Source organism: Haplochromis burtoni, unplaced genomic scaffold (genome assembly GCF_018398535.1).
Source record: "Haplochromis burtoni strain Fernald_Lab_line unplaced genomic scaffold, NCSU_Asbu1 Contig_617, whole genome shotgun sequence".
Taxonomy (NCBI): Eukaryota; Metazoa; Chordata; class Actinopteri; order Cichliformes; family Cichlidae; genus Haplochromis; species Haplochromis burtoni.
In genome coordinates this window covers 65,032-86,554 of record NW_024582978.1, presented here as the reverse complement: position 1 = coordinate 86,554, position 21,523 = coordinate 65,032, and the positions used below count along the sequence as shown (strand labels likewise).

Sequence of the window (21,523 nt, the reverse complement as noted above, 5' to 3'; positions counted from 1 at the left end):
ATATCCACCAGAGGACAAGCAGTTCATTAAACCATCATCTTAACAATCTATCATGTTCAGACCGCCTGAGGAAGGAAAAGAAAAAAAAAGAAAAAAAAAAAAGAAAAAAAGGAAAAACTTCTACTCGCAGGCACTTAAGGACAGCAGGGAGGAAATGTCAGCCAAGAGGCAAATTAAATCTCATAGCTATTTGTTCTTACAAAGAAAATCAGGGGAGATTTAAATGTCGTTTGACAGGAAATGCACATGAGAAAGAGTCTCATCTCTGCGGCTGTTCAGTCATCAGCGATCACTGCAGAGAAGCTGCTTTTCCTTTTGCCCCCAGATGCAGAGAATGACCCCACCTTTAGAAGAACATTTTGGAGGATTAAACTCCAAGGATGAGCAATGTTTCTTACTCTGTTACTCTTTTTAAAGCAGGAAGCGAAAGATCCTTCGAATTGCTTTCAACTGCTGGACGCTAAAATGTTTCTATGATTCTGTTTTTCATACGTTATTCCCAAAAATAAATTCAGTTTTGTGCAAAATGTGTGTTGTTAAACCAAGATTAAATACTGACCTTACTCAGTTGTCAATGTCCGATATGTGGTTCTCTATCTGCAGTAAAAGAAATAAGATTGCTTTAAATCAGTCAAGAATTAATTTTTATAACTAGGCAGCAACATAGCCTTCTCTTTTCTAGCTCAATCCACAGTCATTAAAAAAAATGAAACACTTCCAGTTCTAAGTCTGAAATACACATCAGTACATATTTAAAAAATTAACTGGTTCGCACAAGTTCTGTTATTCATTTAACAAAAACCATAAACGTGAAAAAATGGATCCATGCTGCATTTTATTAACAGTTCAAGCTGCTGGTGGTGTAATGGTGTGGGGAATATCTTCTTGACACATTTAGTAACACCTGAGCATTGTTTCAATGACAAATAACACTCAGAGTATTGCTGCGGACCATGTGCATCCCTTCATGACCACAGTGTTCCCAGGAGGATGACGCACCATGTCACAAAGCTCAAAATGTCTTAAGCTGATTTCTTGAACATGGCAGTGAGTTCACTGTACTCAAATGGACTCCACAGTCATCAGAACCTGGTCAATACCTGAGGATCTTTCATGTCCTGATTTTTAAAACCTTAGAAATGGCTGTACTTTTTTTGTTTCGCAAATCTTTTTTTTCTTCTTTTTGTTTGTCCAAACCCTGAAAATGTGCATCAATTCACATCTCATCCATGTCCTCTGAGACACATTTTATACAGTGTGTTTTCACTAAATCAATATAGGGATTTGGGGGTTTTGTTTATTCTAAGCCTTTTGGCCACAGTATCTATTGGATTAACGCATATAAGCTTTAATGATTAACAGTAATCAATAGTTTAGTCTACTTGCAGAATGAAGCCAATAAACCACCCAACAGTGGGTCCAGATCTCATAAAACAGGAAGCAGGTATGATTATATAACCTTTCTTTAGTGTCAAAGTAAGGCAATAGTTTTGAGAAATAAAACTGTCACAGTAATAAAACTGGAAAGCAAATGTTCAGTTAGATGATTTATGATTTTTAAAGTAAAAATTGGTGATATGCTGCATGCATTACACTCTTTTACTGCATTACAGTAAATTAACACCACCCAAAAAGTTTCACAAGTGTATCCAGAGAGTGATGTAGTTAGTAGCAGATCAGTTTCAAACACTCTGTGAGAAACTTTGCTCCGATTTCATTCTGCACACGGCGAAGCGTCTGCAAACAGCAGCCCAACTTCACCGAGGAGCTGGAGGTGCATAGCTTGTCACCTGCAGCTCTTCATCTAACAGCTTAGTGTTGTTGCTCCGTCTTGTTCCGTTACTCCAGCTGTCTTGTTTCATAGATGAATGACAGCAGTAATTACTGAGGTAGCTGACAGATGTGTCCCATTTCTTGTAAATATCTTGTGAAAGTCAAGTCTTGTTTTGTCAGTTAAATTATTTTTAATGCTTGGTGGCATCAGAAGAAAATGTTTGGTTTGCCATGGCAGATTTCAATACAGCAGTTTTTCCAAGTATGTTGCCGTGGAAACTAAGTATAAACGCTCTCTTCATCAGTGATCGTGCGTTACCTCACTCAGCGATAGATAGTGACTTAAAAAAAAAAGTCTGGCACTTTTAACTGTATAATTAAATTATTTACTCTTTTATTAAAATAAACAATGCCTTCAAAGATTTATAAAACTTCTATGCCTGAGGCTTTGCGTATAACACAGAGAAGAAGTTTGCCTTCGAGTTCTTCTGGCAGATGGGCTCAGTACCACACATTTTATTCAATCTGAGGGAAAATTATAAGGGTCTCCTCCCAAACCTAAGTTCTGTTGCCTGAACCTGACCAAACTAAGAGTTTAAAAATGTAAAATACATTTCCGAAGACAAACTCCTCCCATTCAGGTTTGTCTGAGACAGGAAAGGAAAGCCAAAGTATTCACAGACACCGTTACGTGCTGCTGACTTTGGTGTTTTCATGTGATTTGTTCAGTTTCATGGCGGTTTGTGATAGAGACGACCTCGAATTATTTTGTCATTGATGATATTTATTACTTTGTAATACAATATTAATTCAAAACACATTAAGATTACGCTTTAAAACAACAGCTACTACTTTTCTTGGATGCCACAACAATGTGTCCCCACTTTGCAGCATGTATGTTGTTCAGACAGAGACAAAATACACCTCACTCAAAAATAACATAAAATAAAAAAATTGCCCTTCTGACTTCAACTAATTTAATTATATTTAATTTATTCATGTAATTTTGTTGCATAAGTACAATGTAAAATGTTACATTTAATGGGATCTGGTCAAACTAAACTTAATTGATTGATACACATTTAGTTTGTACCAGGCACATTATCTTTAATTATTAATTAATTAAATAAATTCAAATGTAATTTTAGATATATTTCAGAGTATTGTGTTGTGTTTATTGCGGGTGAAGAATCATTTTCTGAGTGTTTTTACTCATATAGTTTAGACTTTTCAAATCATGCTGATTGTCACAAAAGACAGCAAAACTTTGTATCCATCACCACGAACAACCTGATTACTTTTTCATGACCATTTCACCTTTTAGTTTTATAAGAATCCTGTATGACTCAAATGGTTCCATCTAAGGCAAAATTATTTATACAACAGAGTTGAATGTACATTATACTTACTGTTATTATTGGCATATTATGTCAGTGGAAAACATTTTCCGCATCATAAAATAGATAAACTACTATGCAAGAGTCTTGAAACACCCCTCATTTCTTTATATCTTGCTTGGGAGATGGGATGGGAAATGTCAAAATATACATGGATATACAGAAAAAGAGTTTTTATAATTTTGCTGTGCTTGAAAGTTGATATTTGGTGTGAGCACCTTTATTTTTCAACACAGCCTGAAGTCTCACAGACAGCTTTCATGTACTATTCCTGAAGTATTCTTCAGGAATAGTTCTCCAGGCTTCTTTAAGGACAATCAAAGTATTCTTTGAATGTTGGGTGCCTTTTATTCTGTTCTCTCTCAAAATGATCCCACACTGCTTCCAAAATGTTGAGGTCCAGGTTCTGGGAGGGGTGTGATTCATGACTGTGTTTCTCGTCAGCTACTATCGGCTTTTACGGCATTGACAGTGTATTTGGATCACTGTCGTGCTAAAAGAAAATGACATCAGCTGTGTTGCAGATGGTATTGGTGGATTGAAATTTGATGGTTCTGTTCTGCATTCATAGTTCCATGTAGACGCTCACCACTATACCTCTCTCCTGACCTCTGTGCATACTGGCAATGACTTACACTAATGATGACAACAATTTGGATTCATCAGTCTACAGGCCTTGTTGCCAACGATTTTCTGTCCTGTTCTTGTGTAATTTGGAAGCTAGGGAAGTACTGCCAATACTATGCCTCTACGCGGGGGCGGGGGGGAGTGGACTTTGAGTGTCCAAAGAAAAACTTTGAAGGACCTTCAGAAAGCCTGCACAAATATGAATCAAGTCCACTTTAAAAAATTACAAGAAAATCTGTAGGTAATTAGGACTTCTTGTGACTTTTGCAGACACGCACACACACACACAAACACACACACACACACACACACACACACACACACAAATATAAATCAAATAACTTCTTATTAATACTGGACATGGGTACTTGGCCTGCTCACCATGTCGCTTGTGCCTTCATCTTCAAAGTCGTCTTCACCACCGTCTGTCATCTCCCCTGCCTCAACCTCAGCCGTCCCCTCCACTTCCTCCCCCCCAGAGTGGTCTGCTGCATCACCATGGAGACACTCGCACACCTCCTCCTGCTTCCTCTGCATCTCTGGCAAAGGACATCAAGAGACAAAGACTGGCAGTTAACATCAGAGCATAATAGATTTATTGATTTTCTATCTTGTTTTGATAATAGAAGAACCTGTATTTCAGACAAGTCTCCGAACAAGCATTTAATATGTTCAGTATCATTCCGTCAACTCTCCTCAAAGGACGTTTGTGTGGCTTTTATTTCAGTACATGGCGGCCTCTCTCAGCATCTTCCCCATTTTTCTATGCATGCTCATCAGACAGGTCCTCCCCTCCTGGCTGTCAAATCTTACCGGCATCAGAGCGATGTTGCCTCTCTATCTTCTCAAGCCTTCCCAGCAGTGAGTCGATCTTGGTTTTGATTTGCGACAGTTCCTTTTTGATTGTTAGAAGCTGATCTGTCTTCACTGCAAGCATACATTAATAAAGTTAAAAAGCATAATTAATGGGATGTTCTACAAGAGACACTGTGACAGCAGCAGACTCTTCTCAACAGTCAAGTTCTTCACTGAAAATGTGGCACAACTGATGAAAAGCAGGAAATCTCACTGTGTTGCATTGAGGGGAGAATAATAATAAGCATGCGAGAGTTTGAACAGTACAGCAGCTGCTAAAGCCATAATCTCACTGTTGTTGCTACCAGCGAAAATGTTTCTTTCTTAGCCGTGTTTTACCTCAATTTTTGTAGAGGAAAGATCTGGCTCTTACTATTAGATTTACCACCTTGTTACTAGCTTAGATGATGAGAAAACAGCTGCCTGCTTGCTGTAAAACAATAGAAAGTGATGAGCAATATGATGCAGAAATGCTACACAGAGCAGAAAATAAAAAAAATAACCAAACAACTAGCTGAGACTCTGATCTAAGATTTATTCTGTATAATTTTGGTTTATTCCCAACATTTCTGGTGTGCTTACTTTTGTTTTAACACGAATAAAAACTCTGGTTTAAATGTGTTTCAATGCATCTCAAGAAAAGAAAAAAATTTACTGTTTATCCCAGTCATTCCTAAAGAGTGTGGCGGTGGTCTGCAGGAGGTCAAAGTTTCTCATGTACAAACGTGTAATTAGCTTGAAGCTACAATGGAACAGCTTAAATATTTGCATCAAAAAGGTCATCAGAACTAAAGAAAAGATGTGAGATTCAAATGATTTGTTTTTCTTTTCAAATGGCAAGGGAAAGGAAAGTGTTTAATGAAGATTCAGCCTCAACAAGCAAATCACCAGAAGATCAAAAGGAATCAGAGAAAACACATCAAGTCTTGTGTTTCAATCAGAGTTTTGATTAAAGGTTCAGTCGGCGCAGGTTTAAAATTTGGCCAAGACATCCTTAAGTTTGACAATGGCTGGCTTTGTCACCTGACTGAAGATTAATCAGCAATGATTGTTAAAATCAAATGATAATAAATGCCATAATAAAGTAATTTTTCAAGAAGAAAATATTTAAAACCTTCACTTTTCCCAGCTTTCAAATGTGACAATTTCCTGTGAATCTGTTTGGTTCGCTTAGGAAGTCATTATGGTCATTTTTTTCCTCCCCATTTTATTGCATTATTTGACAGTTTTTGCCTCAACAATCAAAATAGCTTGTACATTAACCTCTTATTAAAATCAAAGGTGGTGTTTTTAAAAAATTACTCATTTATTCAAAAGTAAATCGCATTCAACGACAGTTTTGACATGAAAATGATTCAGCATTTGGATATCACTACAGTTTTTCATCTCCAATGTGAGGATAAGCCACTTTTCTTTGTTTTGTATGAAAATCTCTTATTATTTTGGGGTTTTGGACAGTTTGGTGAAAAAACAAACAAACAAAGTACTGTAAATGTCAGTTTTGGCATCTTAAAAATTACAGTTTTTTTTTTTTTATGCACTCACTAGACACTTAATTAGGTACACCTTACTAGGACCAGGTTGGACCTCCTTGTGTCTTCAGAACTGCCTTCATTCTTCATGTTATTCAACAAAGACTCATTAAGATGCTGGAAAGATTCCTCAAAACCTTTGGCTCAACGCTGACATGATAGCATCACACAGTGCACACTGCAGATTTGTTGGGTGCACATTCATGATGCAAATCTCCCCCTGCATCGCATCCCAAAGGTGCTCTATTTGACTGCGATCTGGAGACTGTGCAGGACATTTGAGTACAGTGAACTCACTGTCTTGTTTAGGACACCCGTTTGAGAAGATTTGAGGTTTGTGACATGGCTTTATATCCTGCTACAACCAGCCATTAGACGATGGGTACACTGTGGTCAAAAAGGCACTGGGCATGGTCAATAACGATACTCAAGTAGTCTGTGGCATTTAAACAATGCCCAGTTGATATTAAGAGGCCCAAATTGAGCAAAGAAAATTTCCTCCACGCCTTGGGGGCGACAGTGGTTCAGGGGATTGGGAAGCTCATCTGTAACCGGAAGGTTGCCCTTTCGATCCCCCTGCTCTCTCTGTCCTGGTTGTTGTGTCCTTGGGCAAGCCACTTTACCCTACCGCCTACTGGTGTTGGCCAGAGGGGTCGATGGTGCAATATGGCAGCCTCGCTTCTGTCAGTCTGCCCCAGGGCAGCTGTGGCTACAACTGTAGCTTGCCTCCACCAGTGTGTGAATGTGAGAGTGAATGAATAGTGGGATTGTAAAGCGCTTTGGGTGCCTAGAAAAGTGCTATATAAATGCAATCCATTATTATTATTATTATTATTATGACAGCACCAGCCCGAACCATTAATTCAAAGCAGGATAGATCCATGCTTTGTAAAATTGTGAAATTCTGACCATACCATCCAAACTTCATTGCAGAAATTGAGATTCACCAGACCAGACAATGCTTTTTCAGTCTTTTATTATCTGGTTTTGCTCAGCTTATGTGAATTGTATCCTCAGTTTCCTGTAGTGCATCTGCTTCGAGGTTAGGCATGTTGTGTGCGGTTGTAATGTCGGCTTATTTGATTAACTGTTGTCTTCCTAATACCTCAAAGCAATCTGGTCATTCTCCTCAGTGCTCTGGCATCAACAAGGCATTTTCCACCAAAGGACTGTCTCTCACTCAATGTTTTCTCTTTTTCAGATTCTCTGTAAACCCTGGAGCTGGCTGTAGATCAGGAATTTCTGACATATTGAGATGGTTGGTCCCATGATGCCATGTTCAAAGTCACTAAAATCAGATTTCTTCCCTATTCTTAAATTTGGTTTGGTGAAGTTCAAAACCAATTTGTGAATTTGCTTGTAATTACATCTAATACAGTGCATATGTTCCTAATATAACAGATTTATTTTGACCATGTCATGTCTAAAATCTTTGAGTCGCTGCCATGTGATTGGCTGGCTAAATATTTGAGTTAAAGAGCAGTTGAACGGGTGTACCTAATGAAGTGTCCAGTGAGCGTATACTCTAATCAGTTCAAGAGGGACTATCAAGACTACTAATGAAAATAATCAGGAATTGCAGGCCTGACCTTTTTCGATTATTAACCTTTTTTTTGTTTCCAGAGCTTAGCATTTACACTTGCTGAGTACATTTCCATCATAATGGGCAGAAATGATACCCGCCAACATGTGTTCAAAGTTATGATAATAGGAAATGTTCTTTGTAGCGGCTGAATTTATTTTCTTTGCCATTAACTTGACTCAAACCCCAAAAATGGACATGGAGGTAAGTTCAAAACAAACAATCACATAAAAATCACATTTAGAAAACATCCTTTGGAAATCACAATATCCTTTAGAGATGGCAGGATACTATAGGAACAAAAAGGGACAAAGAAAGACCACCAAACATACGTTTAGGGCCAGTGATGGAAGAGCCGACATTGAGTGCTCGGGAGGAGGAAGAGGAGGAGGAGGAAGAGGAAGAGCAAGCCCTGACTGGAAAAGAGGATTTGGCTCTGCGTGTGGTTGGGACAACTAGCCGTGAGCGTTTGATGGGGATCACAGCTCGGGTCGGAGGCACAACGCGGCCGTGGTACTCAAACAGTCTGAAGACACATGAAGAATAAAGTTGTAGCAACAGAAATATTCCAAGAGTATTACAATGCAGAGAAATAACAAAACAAAAAAAGTGGGGATATAACTCTGTAATCACTATGGGAGTTTTTGTGGAGTTTTTTTCCCTTGTTTTTGGTCAGATGTTTTTATTCAGGCAGCAAGGAACACTTACAAAGCACCTAATAGACATGCTGCAAAAGATGTCTGAATGATAGAGGTACACACTGAACAATGCCACAGCAATTCAATCAAAGCCTGTTCCCAGTTGCCTTTGACATATCAAATTGCCAAAATAGCAATAATGACTCAAAGCTGAAGGATTCTGCTCTTGGGGATATTGCAAAGAAGAGGAAGTAAACAAACCAATGAAAATGTCAGAATGAAGATACATTCTGTGCCTTGCCAGCGCAAATGACCAGCCGGGGGACTATCTGACATTCAGTACCCGGCTATGCGGATAAAAGCATCATTAGTAAGCCCAACGGAGAGGAATAAAAACCTCCTCAATATGACATTCATTATGCCTGTGATAATGTAGTTACTTTGCCTCAGAAGGAAATGGGGCCATTCTGCTCAAAAATCATCTTTATTCAAGATGGGAAATGGGGAGAAAGGATGTGTATACTAAGGGCAAAATATCGGGAGGAAAGGGACTGGTTGAAAAAAGAAAAGTTGCAAATGACAAAGACGTGTGTTATTTACCAGTGAGCCAACGTTTTTTTTTTAAACATACCTACTGTAGAAGTCATCTCTGTAGTAGTCGTAGTCAAATTCATAGCCACTGTGGAAATAAAAGAGAACATTCCTATTTTACTTTGATTTTTGTGCACAAAAACATAAAACAATAAAGGAAGAAAATGACGGTGCAAATACATTTAGACTGAATTCTTTATTCAGTGTCCTAAAAGACTATTACTGGAAAATTCCTTCTTGTTAAGATTTGATGTGTGGTTTCTTAACTGAGCTGAGCACTGGAATCGAATTTCCTTTAATCCATTTAAAAAATGAAATGCACCAACAACAAGTTTGCCTCATTATGTTGCATTTCTTTCTTGGTTGCTATAGCGGTAAACTTACCAGATTCCCATCAAACTAGAAAGCAAGGTAATGCAGGCTATTTCTACAAACAACTGCTGACAACAGGAAGCTTCCATTCCCGGCTACAAATTACACTGTGATAAATCTGGCACAACAGGAGTGGCCTTAAGACTTCTGCCACGATATGCACGAGTTCCTGATGGTTGCATTTTGATTACTTTTCAAAAATTCAGGATAAAAGAAAGCAGGAATCAAAAGAGCTTGAGAGACTGTGGGCAGCTCAACACTGCTCACAGCTACACGGCTTACTCTTCCATTTTGGAAAAAGAAAGGAAGCAGCGACAGTAAAACTCGAACAAACTTGATAAATGTAGAGAAATTAAAGCACTGTCATTTACAATATTGTGCCTAACGAATTCATTTTCATGAGTATTTTCAATAACTGTGTGTGCGTGTGTGCGTGTGTGCGTGTGTGCGCGTGTGTGTGTGTGTGGGGACGGGTATTAACATCTTCATGTGGACCAAAAATTGGTAGTTTACTATACTTGTGGGGACAAACAGCCCTCGTGGGCTGTTTGAAGGCATTTTTGAGACTCGAAATGTGGTTTTTGTGTCAGGGTTACAATTAGGTTCTGATTAGTTTTAGGGTAAGAGTCAGGGTTAGGCATTCATTTTTGATGGTTAGGGTAAGCGGCTAGGGAAAGCATTATGTCAATGAGATGTCCCCACAAGGATATAAATACACACAGTGTGTGTGTGTGTGTGTGTGTGTGTGTGTTGCATAGTGCTGCCATCTTCCCGCCCCTGACACACAGGTCTGAGAGAGCGATCTCTTTTCTGGACTTGGAGGCAAAAATCAGGCACAAATGTTTGAATTCTTTTGCAAATTTAAAAAGAAGAAGAAAATCTGAGCTCTATAATGATGCAGGGCACTCTGTTCCCATTGCATTGCTCACTGTGATGTGAAGAGTATTTCATCTATTGTTACCCCAGCACCTCGGTGCAGCCTTCACATTAAAGTTGTGTGATTAGAGCGCCTGACTACCTAAAGGCGCACGGTTCTAATCAATTCACAAAAGGCTGAAACAAAGGAAATTTGTCCAGCTGCTAGCTGTCGTCTTCCTAAACCTCCCCTCCTGCCTTTTAATAAGCATCCCCACTGGCCAATGGCAAGAATACAGATGAAAATACTGTGGTTCATGACAGCTTCCTTCCTAATGTAACAGATTTGTGTTGCAGGATAGTTGTTAAGCTCGAAGTACACCTTTACAGCTATTGGGCTAGCAACCAATTAGTAGTAAAAGCAAGACAGCGCACTAGAATCGTCAACTATGATGAATAAGTAGCTCCCTTTACAGATACGATCTACTATGAAGATTGGATCTTTGACATGTTTCAGCACGTTTTACCCAGGCAACATGTTTGATGTAATCTCTTCAAAATCAGTCTGGCACATAAAACTGCTACAAAACCACAACATGACCATTTTACTTAACATACAAACATAAAACACGTGTTTTGTCAGATTTTATTAAATTTTAGTGAGATAGTTTAAATAGGTAGAATTTGTTATGTGTATGTTGTGTTCCTTCTCATTTTCAAATCCTCTAGTAAAGGAGTTCCCAAACTCTTGTTCTTATCTTATTATCTTTTAAATAACACATAATCATGCAAAAAAATAATACTAATAAACCTTTCATAGCCTCATGACTCAATACCAGGTTCTAAAATTATTTAAACACACCATCTCACTTATTTAACAACATGTTGAAGCAGTGTGAGAAAACCAAGGAACACCCAATGATTCATTTGCTTCAAGTTATTATAGCTTGTATAATAAGAGACTGTTGTAGATTTGCTGCTAGGCTTGATATGTGCATTACCCATATTCAACCAAGCTTTAGCCGTAGGACAGATGGCCTTACATTTGACTAAAACACTTTGGTATACAGAGGAGTTTATGGTAAACTCAGGGACTGCATTTTCAAACCAAGTCCAATTAACCACCCCTTCACTACGGTGCTTGACAGTTGGTATGAGGTGTTTGTGCTGATGGGTTTGGTTTTTACCAAACATGACACTGCATTATAGTCAAACATTGTCAGTTTGGTGTCATCTGTCTAAATGACATTGTCCTAGAAGTGGTTTGTTCACAAGATTTCCAGAACCAAGCAAACCAAAGCTGTGCTGCTGTTTTCTTTTTAGAGAGAAGACACTTTGTTGTGCAAACCTCCCAAACAAACCACACTTGTTCCATTTTGTATTGTGGTGAACTTTAACATTTCAATAAGCTAACTGAGTCGGAGATGTATCTTGTGGATTTTTTTGACAATCTTGAAAGCTCCAGACCAGCAAACTGTCAAAACCTCTGCTCTTATGGGGGCGCTCACACGTGCTGATTATCAGTTAATCAAGTGCATTTGATTAACAGCACCTGGCTGCTACTTACCCTTTTAATTCTGATTGAAGCACTAAGTGTGCACTACATTTTTCCAAAGAGTCCTGCCAAACCTGTCTGTTTCATACGACTGTGTAAGCTTTTAACAGAGGGTCTGCTGGGTTGATCCTGTTACTTTGGGACAGAATATAATATAGACAGAATTTGGTCATGTTTCCAGTCTGTGTCTTAAACTATGTAAATCATATTCAAAGCCCCCGCAGGAAGAGACATTTCCCAAAACTATTCCTTTAAAAGCCTGAATAAGGTGTTATTTTGTATTTTTATTATACTGCCAAGCAACTTTGTGTGGACTTTTTTTTTGTTTGTTTTGTTGTTGTTTCTTTCAACGAGATGACAAAAGAGCAAAGTGTGTAACAGCAACAGACAAAAAAATGGCACTAATAGCACAAGTAGGGAATTGGCTGTTTGTCCTTAAGAGCACAGCCTGCCAGAGAGGATCATAAACACATATTTTACAGACAGCAGAGGGAGAGGGTACAACAGAAAAAGTAGGTCAGGAAAGGAACATCCACCTGACACTCTAAAATAAGAAAAACATGTTTCACCTGTAGAGGGATGAGAGAGGCCTCTTGGAGCCCATCTTAGGCCTGTACGGTTTGGGCTCTCCAGCCATGTTGATATCTGGGGGAAAAAATGAGAGTTGAAGTCGTGGTGTGATAGAGAAGCAGTTTATAATATAAAGATCATCCACAACATACAGTTGGATCCACGTATATTTGGACAATTGCACCAATTTGTGTTGTTTTGCCTTTGTACACCATCACAGACAATACATTTTCAACTTCAGTTCAAGGGCTTTAACAAAAGAACTGCATTAATAGTTCAAGAGGCAAATGTTCAAAGGCAACACTTAAAGGTCCAGGTGAACACTTAAATCAAGAACACTCCCGAGGAGGTACACAGCAACACTAACACTGAGCAGTGCTGATTTTCTAACACTGGAATATTTCTAACATTTTGAGTTATTTTCCAGTGTTAGAAAATCAGCACTGCTCAGTGTTAGTCTTTGTTAATCTTCAAAACTGACTAGGTTACTTTTAAACATATAACACTGTCAAAAGTGTTAATTTAACACTCAACAGTGTTGTATTTAACACTCAGAGGTGTGGACCCATATAGACACTCTCCAGTGTTAATTTAACACTAGAGATTTTGCTGTGTAGGAGTATCACTGTCAAGGTCTACAATCAATAGAAGCCTTCATGAATAGGAGATGAATGCAGAACAAGGTGCAGACTACTGGTTAAACTCAGCAAGAAGGCCGGATTAGAATTTGCCAGAAAACATCTGAAAAAGCCTTTAGTTCTGGAAAAATATAATTTCTAAACTTGAGTGATGGGGCGACACAAGTATGACAGAGAGAAGCAGCTCATGATCGAAAGCATATTATCTGTCAGACATGGAGGAAATGTTACGGTGTGGGCATGTATGGCTGCCAGGGAAACCGAACGAAAGTGCTGGTTGATGTGACTGCTGGTAGAAGAAGCAAAATGTGCACGGGGCTGTACTCTCTGCTCACATTCAGCCAAATGCAGCCAAACTGCTCAGACAGTGCTTCATAGTGCAACTGGATAATGACCCAAAGCAAGCTGCACCCAAGAAACCCGAGAGTTTCTCAAGAGACAGAAATTGGATATTCTTCAATGACCAAGTCAGTCAGCTGATCCCAGTCCAACAGAGCATGCTTTTCAGCTACTGAAGACAAAACTGAAGGCAGAGACCCACAAATGAGCAGCTACTGAAGGTGGCTGCAGTAAAAGCCAAACAGAGCATCTGAAGCGAGAAAACACAGCAGCTGGTGTTTTTTATGAAAGTATAAAAAAATAATAATTATATCTAAAATTATTTTATCTTGTCCAACAGTTTTTTAAGCCTCTGAAGTGAGAGACTGTATAAAGACAGCTGCAATTTAAAAAAATGTTCAAGTGGGTTTTAATTAAAAACAACCAACATGATTTTTTCTGTCATTTAAGTTATTGTTTGGTTAATATCAATGCAAATATTGTAGCTATTTTCTCTGATAAAACATAACTTGATTTTCCAAGCACTGTAATTTTACCTAAATGTTACACAAAAAAATAGTTTTCTGCTTAGACTGGAAATATTCTACAGTGTGAAAAAAATAAATATTTATATTGTAATGAAGGACACCGATGCTTAGATCACAATATTATTTTTTATTTGAATATTTGCATGAACACATTTTAATCCTCTATATTCATATACATCTTATGACAGATGGAAGTAAATCTTCAATGTTTTAAGTGCTTATTTATGATGGTCATTCATGAGTCCAGCTTTTTTTTTCCCCTGGATGACCATAAACTTTTATTTTTATGAAACCAAAAGACTTCAAAGCAACTCACACCCAAAGCTTTTTAAAGAGTGGCACAAATAAAATTATGTTGCCAAGGAGACAATAGGATAATGGAAAATAAAGGGTAAACATATCTTCATATGTATACTGTAATAATTTTACAGTTATATTCTTATAAAAGCACTATACCTGCCTGACTCCAGGAGCTCTTTTTTAGCCTGTCCTGCAGAATACCACATCATACGATGTAGCACAGTCTTTATAAAGAGGCTCCCTGGGCATTTTCAAGCTCCTAAGAATTTTTGTTTAAAGGTTTGAACAAATTACAAACTGCATTTTTATGAGATTATCAGTGTGACAGTGTTTTCATTCAGAATTGCCATATTATGGGCCAGGGCTCATGTACTGTAGCAGTGTACATTCATCCTCACTGAACTAGACGTTCAGCAGAAACTGTGAATTTTAAAATTGTATGATCCTCACCCTCAGATCTCATGCATTAAAAGGAAGTTTATTTAAAATTTCTTAGCTGAATGGTCAAAGTGGGTTTTGAAGATGAAAGATGCTGTGAAAAGTGGGCCAACATCGTTTTAAATTAAAGAGCAGCAGTAAAAGTAAGAGGGTGGTTGCTAGCTAAAGCTAATTACGTCTCGTAGCATTTCTGAGTGCATGACCATATCAACGGGATCAAATAAAGAAAAGAGAGAGAGCGAGAGAGCGAGTGAGCGATGGTCAGTTTGTGTTTGTCATTAAAAACATTTATAACAGTCAGGATGTTATGGAGTATTCATTGCTACTTTACTGTTCCTGTTTCCTTATTAATGCAGTTATTTGATTTTATATGAAGAACAGGGATATAAAAGTGTAAACCTGCATGCTTTCTAGTGGCCAGGAGGTGGCGATCCAGGGGAAATGAAAAACAAATCGAGTTGTATAGAAGTCTATCAGAAAACAACCATCTAAGTCATGTTATTTATGATCTCCTTAAATGTTTTCCTGATTAATGTTTACTGTCTGCCTTTAACTTTAAGACTTCTGTAATAAAGCAGAACGTATATTTTTGTAAATTATGTAAATTATGGCCCCATTTAAGTAAAATAGACGATAAACAATGCCAGGCCTGCATTATAACTAGAGAGCTGCTGCCATATGAGCATTTGGCATTCTTAATTTGTAGGTCAGATTCAAATTCCTCAATTTAAGCTTTCCAAAAACAGCTGATGATGTCATAATAGCTACGTCCACCCTTTATATACAGTCTATATTTGGAAAAGAGCCACAAATCTTATCCCAAATGTTCTTATAGTTTAATTAGTTAATAGTTGAACAATGAAAATTCATCTTTTAAGACTTATCTATAGATTGTCTAGTGTATAACATGTAAAAACCCATTTGAAAAAGCCTTCCTCTATTTTCTGTTTTAATAGGTGTGAAATAGCAGCAATCTCATCAGAGATGAGGAAGTAGTGAAGAGCTTTTCTTAGTTTGAGCTGTCTGGGTGCCTATAGGGCTCTGTGTGATGAAACTAACCAGGTGAACTGGGGTACAAAACATTGATTCATTTAATGATTTCACTTCACTTCATTGTAACGCTCAAACAGACGGTGCATAGTTTGCAAGATTTTGTAAGAGCCTCGAAACAACCGAGACTGACTGTGCAAAAAAGGGACTTCAAGAAAGAAATCCCCTTCAAATGCATTAGCAGACAGCTGTGACTCATCTGCACGCACCTCATGACTACTGCCATGATTGACAGCCCCTTCTACCTGCCAAGAACGCCGGCGCATTAAACCCGGCTGGTATCATACCGCGTTTAGTCTGTCGGCTTTCCGATGTTGCTTCTGCTCAATCAGCCTCGAGTGCTGCTCAAGGTCATACACAAAAAACACTAACAAAAATCAAAACGCCACCTTCCCACGCATACACACAAATGAACACAGGGGTGAACCGACAAAGCAGCAACAGAGATCCCTTTCTGATGGATGAGTCACCCTTGAGTTGCAGAGATAAAACATCAGCTTTGGGGATCATGCAGCTGCAAGTGTCATGACTGGAGCTGGAGTCAAGTTGTTGTGCCTAAAGGGTTGCAGTCGCAGTTTTTTGGGCTTTTTCTTCCAGGGGTGGGGTAAGCATGAACTCTCTGCTGCAATATTAATGCACCAAGCTTATGAATTAAAGAATGGAAAATATCTCAGATAAATCCAAGCACTTCTCTCAGATTCACATTTTCACACAGAGTCCTGCAGCTGCAGATGTGTCTGGATCTTCCATCACATTGTCTACAGAATCACCATGGGTGCAATGGTTGGAGCCCAGACTGTCTCGCTCTTTCTCATTCTCTTGATTTCCTCCTTTCCTTCCTTGTTCTCCCTAATGGACTAATGGAGTGGGGGGATGTATCGCTAGCTCTCAGGTGCACAGGGACAGCTGTATCATTATCATTAGGACACAGGAAGACGTGAGGAATGGTTCGCACTGTAAAGCCTGCTCTTCTTTGGGCCCCTGCTAGAGTCATTAAAGAGAGAGTGGAGCACTAAAAAGCACTCTAAAATGAACACTGTCACCTCACAACACCCCTTCCCTCCACATCGCAACAGACACACATAGAGTCTCTGATTAATTACAGTCATTATACTAATCATATACAAAAGTCGCATGAATAAGTATATGTGTGCTTGCAGCCGAGACTTGTTTGTGCGTGTATTCATAAAAAGTTGAAGCGGGAGATAGAGGAGATAGAGCCTGTGTTGCTAAGCAATAGCCACTTAGGACTTGATTGATACTATAAACTGCATGCGGCATCGCATTGAAGGGGAATATAAAAATGTACTTTGCTGAAGCCATTATGTCCAGGTTGGCCACAAAAACCGATCACAGAGGTGAACTCAAAGTAGAAGAAAGTCTGTCTCAGACACTGTAAAAACACTGGCCGCCCTCTTAACTCCTGAGAGCATACTCCTATTGGCGCTGCTACAATGCAGAATGCACTGCTGTCAGAATATGATGAATAACGCACATCTACTCACTTTATCAAGTAAGCCTGTTCAAATGCTTTTTAAAGCAAATATCTAATCAGCTAGTCACGTAGCAAACACTTAAGGCATTCAGGCACGCAGACATGGTCAAAACAACCTACTGAAGCCCAACACAAGCATTAGAATGAGTATGGACAGTGATTTCAGTAAGTTGGTAAGTGTCATAGCTGAAATGGTTGATGCCAGAGAACTGCTTTGAGCTCACAGGAAGGCGACAATAACTAAAATACCAAAGGTATCCAGAAAACCTTCAAACAGATGGTCTACAGCAGCAAAAGACCACACAGTGCCATCAGTGTCAACAATTCACAAAGGCTCAGAATTGGGTGTAAACAACTTGAAAGCATTCTGCCTTGTATCAACAGTCCAGTAATGGTGTTAGGGATATTTTGTTGGCACACTTTGGGCCTCTCAGTATCAGTTGAGTATTGTTTTAAAACCACAACCTGCCTGAACATTGTTGCTAACCATGCTTATTTCTTTATGAAGAGTGTACCAGTCTTCTGACGGCTGCTTCAAACAGGACAATGTGCCTTTTCACAAAGCTCAGATTATCTCAACCTGGTTTCTTGAACATAACAATGCGTCCATTGTACTCAAATGGCTGCTATAGTCACAACATCTCAATCCAATAGAGCACCTTTTAAATTCCGAGGAATGTTTCCAGCACCCTGTTGCATCTGTCATGAAGAATTAAAGCTTTGAAGGCAAAAGGTTACAGTTACAGTTTTATTGTTCAGAAATATTTAGTTTCAGTGTTCATGTCATGGTTCACTGTGTGGCAGACAGGAAAAGGACCCCAGTGCAGGAGACGAGACTGACTTAAACTTGCAGCTTTATTGCTCTACTTCAGCAGAAACAAACAAAAAAACAAACAAATAAATCTCAAATCAGGCAGAAACTAGGAAATAACTAGGCACTTGGGAAGAGACTTGGAACAATCTGCAAACACAGCTAGAGGGGAGAACGCAACAAAGAACAGGAGGAGATGCATACAATATATAGACAGCAGGAGATACACAAGAAGGAACTAATGTAATAAAACAAGAACCAGGAAATAACAAAGTCACATTTACAAACACTTGAAACAGTCACACAGACAAAAATTTATAAAATTCTATATTTATTTTATTTTATTTTATATTTTTTAAATAACATTTTTTATAGCTTTTCTTTATGTTAGCTAGTTTAGTTACATTGTGTTTGGTTACAGAGTGTTTTTTAAAATTTTAATCTGGTTAAATAAATGTTTTCATTGGCTGTTTTTAGCTAACTAAAGCACTCAACGGATATTTTGTCGTTAAGTGCTCCAGTATGCTCACCAGCTAGTAACTTCAGCTGTCTGCTGAAACAACCAAAGACTTTTATACACTTCATAGGGAGGGTGATAATTATCAGCAGGCTGATAATTCTTATGTTCACCTCACATTTAGACACTGGTTCAAGTGTTAATAACAGAAGGACAAGGACATCTGCCAGGGCCAATGACACTATCTCACTATGTGTTAAAAAGTCATTCAGATCCACACAAAAAATTCATCAGACTTCTTCCTCTTCCTTTCCACTGCCTGTACAACAAGTCTCACAAAATATCAGCTTTATAGTCTTTGTGCGATTCTGCTAAAATACACAAACTGATAGTCAAATGGTACTGAAAGTATTACCTCCACAGAGCATCTGCATCCTTTCAGGAAGTAATACGACTACAAATAAAACTACCTCTGTGGATGCTACACAAGTATTTCCTAAACCTGAGCACTGCACAACAGCAGCTTCTCACTAATGTGTAACTGATATTCCCGGTTTACACTTTTTAAGACTTTAAAAATCTGGGAATTTCAGTACTAACATATTTACTTTTTTTGTGTAATTTGGTGCATTTTCTCTCATAAACTTCTCAACTAACCTCCCTCTTCTACAACTCCATATTAACATATCTACCTACAATGGTACGTCCTATTATTTACTGTGCAATGTGAAATATTCCAGCCATGTTTTTCTGTCTTACACAGTCAGTTTGTAAGTCACAGTCTCAAAAGCTGAAGTGGTGTTTTCACACTGTCTTCCTCTTCCTCGTCTGTGTAGAAGATGAAAGGGCCAATAGCCGACTTTACAAGACCTCATTTCAGCTCAGCGTCTCCTACAGAAAAGCTGCGACTGAGCTCAGTAACAGTTCTATCTATCCACAGTGGCTCCTTCAAGAATACAATCATCTGCACCTCAGGGGCCCTCTGACTCACTTTGGATTTATTCATATTAATGAGGCTGTGCTGAATTACCTATGAGTGCTTCGCCGTGCTACTGCTTGCATGCGTGTCTGTTTTAGTTAGATACTGATCCCTCAGCTCACAGTGCCCTTCGTAACTTTCCCCTCCGGAGACATGATAACTGGACTGGGCACAGACAAAGGGAGTCATAGCACAGGCTAAATCTGAATCAGACGAGCCTGCTTTTAAAAGTTTAAAAAAAAAAGGAAATGGATGCATAACCCCTCCGCTGCCTCTATTTAGCCAAGCGTAAGCTGAATCACAGAGCACTTGCAATTTTCCTCTTGAGTGAGGTTACTTTGATATGTGATAATACATTTGAAGAGACTGTACAAAGCAACTGAACATTTAACACTGCCGTCCTTCAGTGTTCTCGCTGCAAAAACAAAACAATTATGACAGAGGAGGTGAGTGCTGTAGTACTACAATATCACCTGAGAAAAGAAATGGGAGAAAACATTTCCTTCCTCAGCTAATGCCAAAACATAATCTTTTGGCAGGCAAACGATCAATTCTGGCACAGAACAAACTCCCATCTCTGCGGAGTCTACACGCATCCTGAGAGCAGGTGAGCGATATTTGATTAAGAGATCATCCAGGCACCTGCATGAATACAAATGTACCACTAAGAGACATCCTGCAAGACAGCGGCCGCAGATTCAATCTAGGCTGTGTTCTCGCGCCCTGTAAATCTGACAGAGTAGACTTGAATAATCTCCGATCACAGCTCATCGGCACAGGCAGCTCTTTTTCTTTTTGCGACACCTGAAAATGCATTTTCTCAAATGGAGCAGGGTGACTGAAAGGTTGAAAGAGAAGACACGGCGAATGTGCCGCTGGGCGTTTGACTGCTCACACATGCGGACATCATCATCTCTGGTTCACATAATTATATTTAGAGGATTATATATTGTCCTAGAAATAATACCAAGAAATGATGTTAATGTAATTTTCAGACCGTTTTAAGCCAGTTATCCAATAATATTAATATAAAAACAAAGACCTATTAATTCTTAAGGATATTCAGTCTGGAAGTTGATGACCTGATTACTGTAATAGAACGAGACTGCTACTGCTCACAATGAAAATGGAGCGTGATTTACAGTCGCAAGGGATGACAATGGGATTAGATCTGAACTGAATGTTATTACAAACCATCTATGTTCATGTTAGGCTACCTATATTGTAGACTACATCACACGATGCAATAAAACACTACTTCTCTCGATTTAACACACATTTATTCAATTTAGAGCTTTAGAGATTTCACAAGAAAAGTCTCTGACCTGAGTTGTGGATCACAGGGATAGTCAGATGTTCATAAATGAATCATCTGTGGTGGGAGCTTCTTGAGTGTTTTAACCGAGAAAGATTTCATGATGTTAAGCCGTACGAAGCGAAGCAGACTTAACAAGTTGCGGCATTTTAATTTGGAAAGGCTCAAAGCTTCTGCTGAATGGTCAGCCATGTTAAGGATATCAACCTGATCTTTCCGGGCGGATTTCGGATGCTGTCCTCTCACTGTGTCTGTGTGATTCCCCTTCCACTCTGCAGTCCAAGGACTGCGAGTGTGCGTTTGTCTGAATCTCTGTTTGGTGGACTAACGATGCTAAGTTTGAAAAGTTGGAGATAAAAAGAATAAATGGATGTGGTGAGAGTGCCATTTAAAGACAAACTCTACCCAGGCATCACATGCATTCTCCCATGGATTATACTAAGATACCAACAATCCTGCACACTCATATATTACAGTAGTAACTTGTCAATAACAAAGTATCAATACTTTAAAGTGTACCCTGCTTTATCATTTATTTACCACACCATAAATTACAGTAGATGACCTTAAAACTTTGCCTGGAAAGCCTAATCTCATCAGGCAGTGTGTAACAAGAAATCACCCACAAACAAGAAGTAGGAACTTTCTTTTGTACAGTTGGACTCTTTTTTGCAACCACAGAAGTCGCCCCCTGCTGGTCAATACTGGCCTCTCTTTTCAGACCAGGAGGCTACATCCTATCTTTTGTATATTTATGACACCCAAATGTTTGCTCTGCTGTTAATACTTTGTTTCAGCCTGTAAACGTTTACCTGAACACCAGGTTT

The 21,523-nt window shown here is 38.8% G+C and overlaps 1 protein-coding gene across 2 annotated transcripts in view; it reads right to left on the bottom strand.

Annotated features, from left to right (window-relative positions):
* The window catches only part of LOC102308898 (RNA-binding Raly-like protein), a 57,019-nt gene that overhangs the window by 1,064 nt on the left and 34,432 nt on the right, over window positions 1-21,523 (bottom strand). For both annotated transcript variants that reach the window (XM_005948979.3, XM_042214837.1), the window contains exons 3-8: window positions 12,347-12,422; window positions 9,036-9,083; window positions 8,099-8,292; window positions 4,611-4,724; window positions 4,179-4,336; window positions 560-597 (exon numbers count right to left, since the gene is read on the bottom strand). In XM_005948979.3, the coding sequence (XP_005949041.1) occupies window positions 565-597; window positions 4,179-4,336; window positions 4,611-4,724; window positions 8,099-8,292; window positions 9,036-9,083; window positions 12,347-12,422 (623 nt within the window). In that variant the 3' untranslated portion in view covers window positions 560-564. The remainder of the gene's footprint in view (window positions 1-559; window positions 598-4,178; window positions 4,337-4,610; window positions 4,725-8,098; window positions 8,293-9,035; window positions 9,084-12,346; window positions 12,423-21,523) is intronic.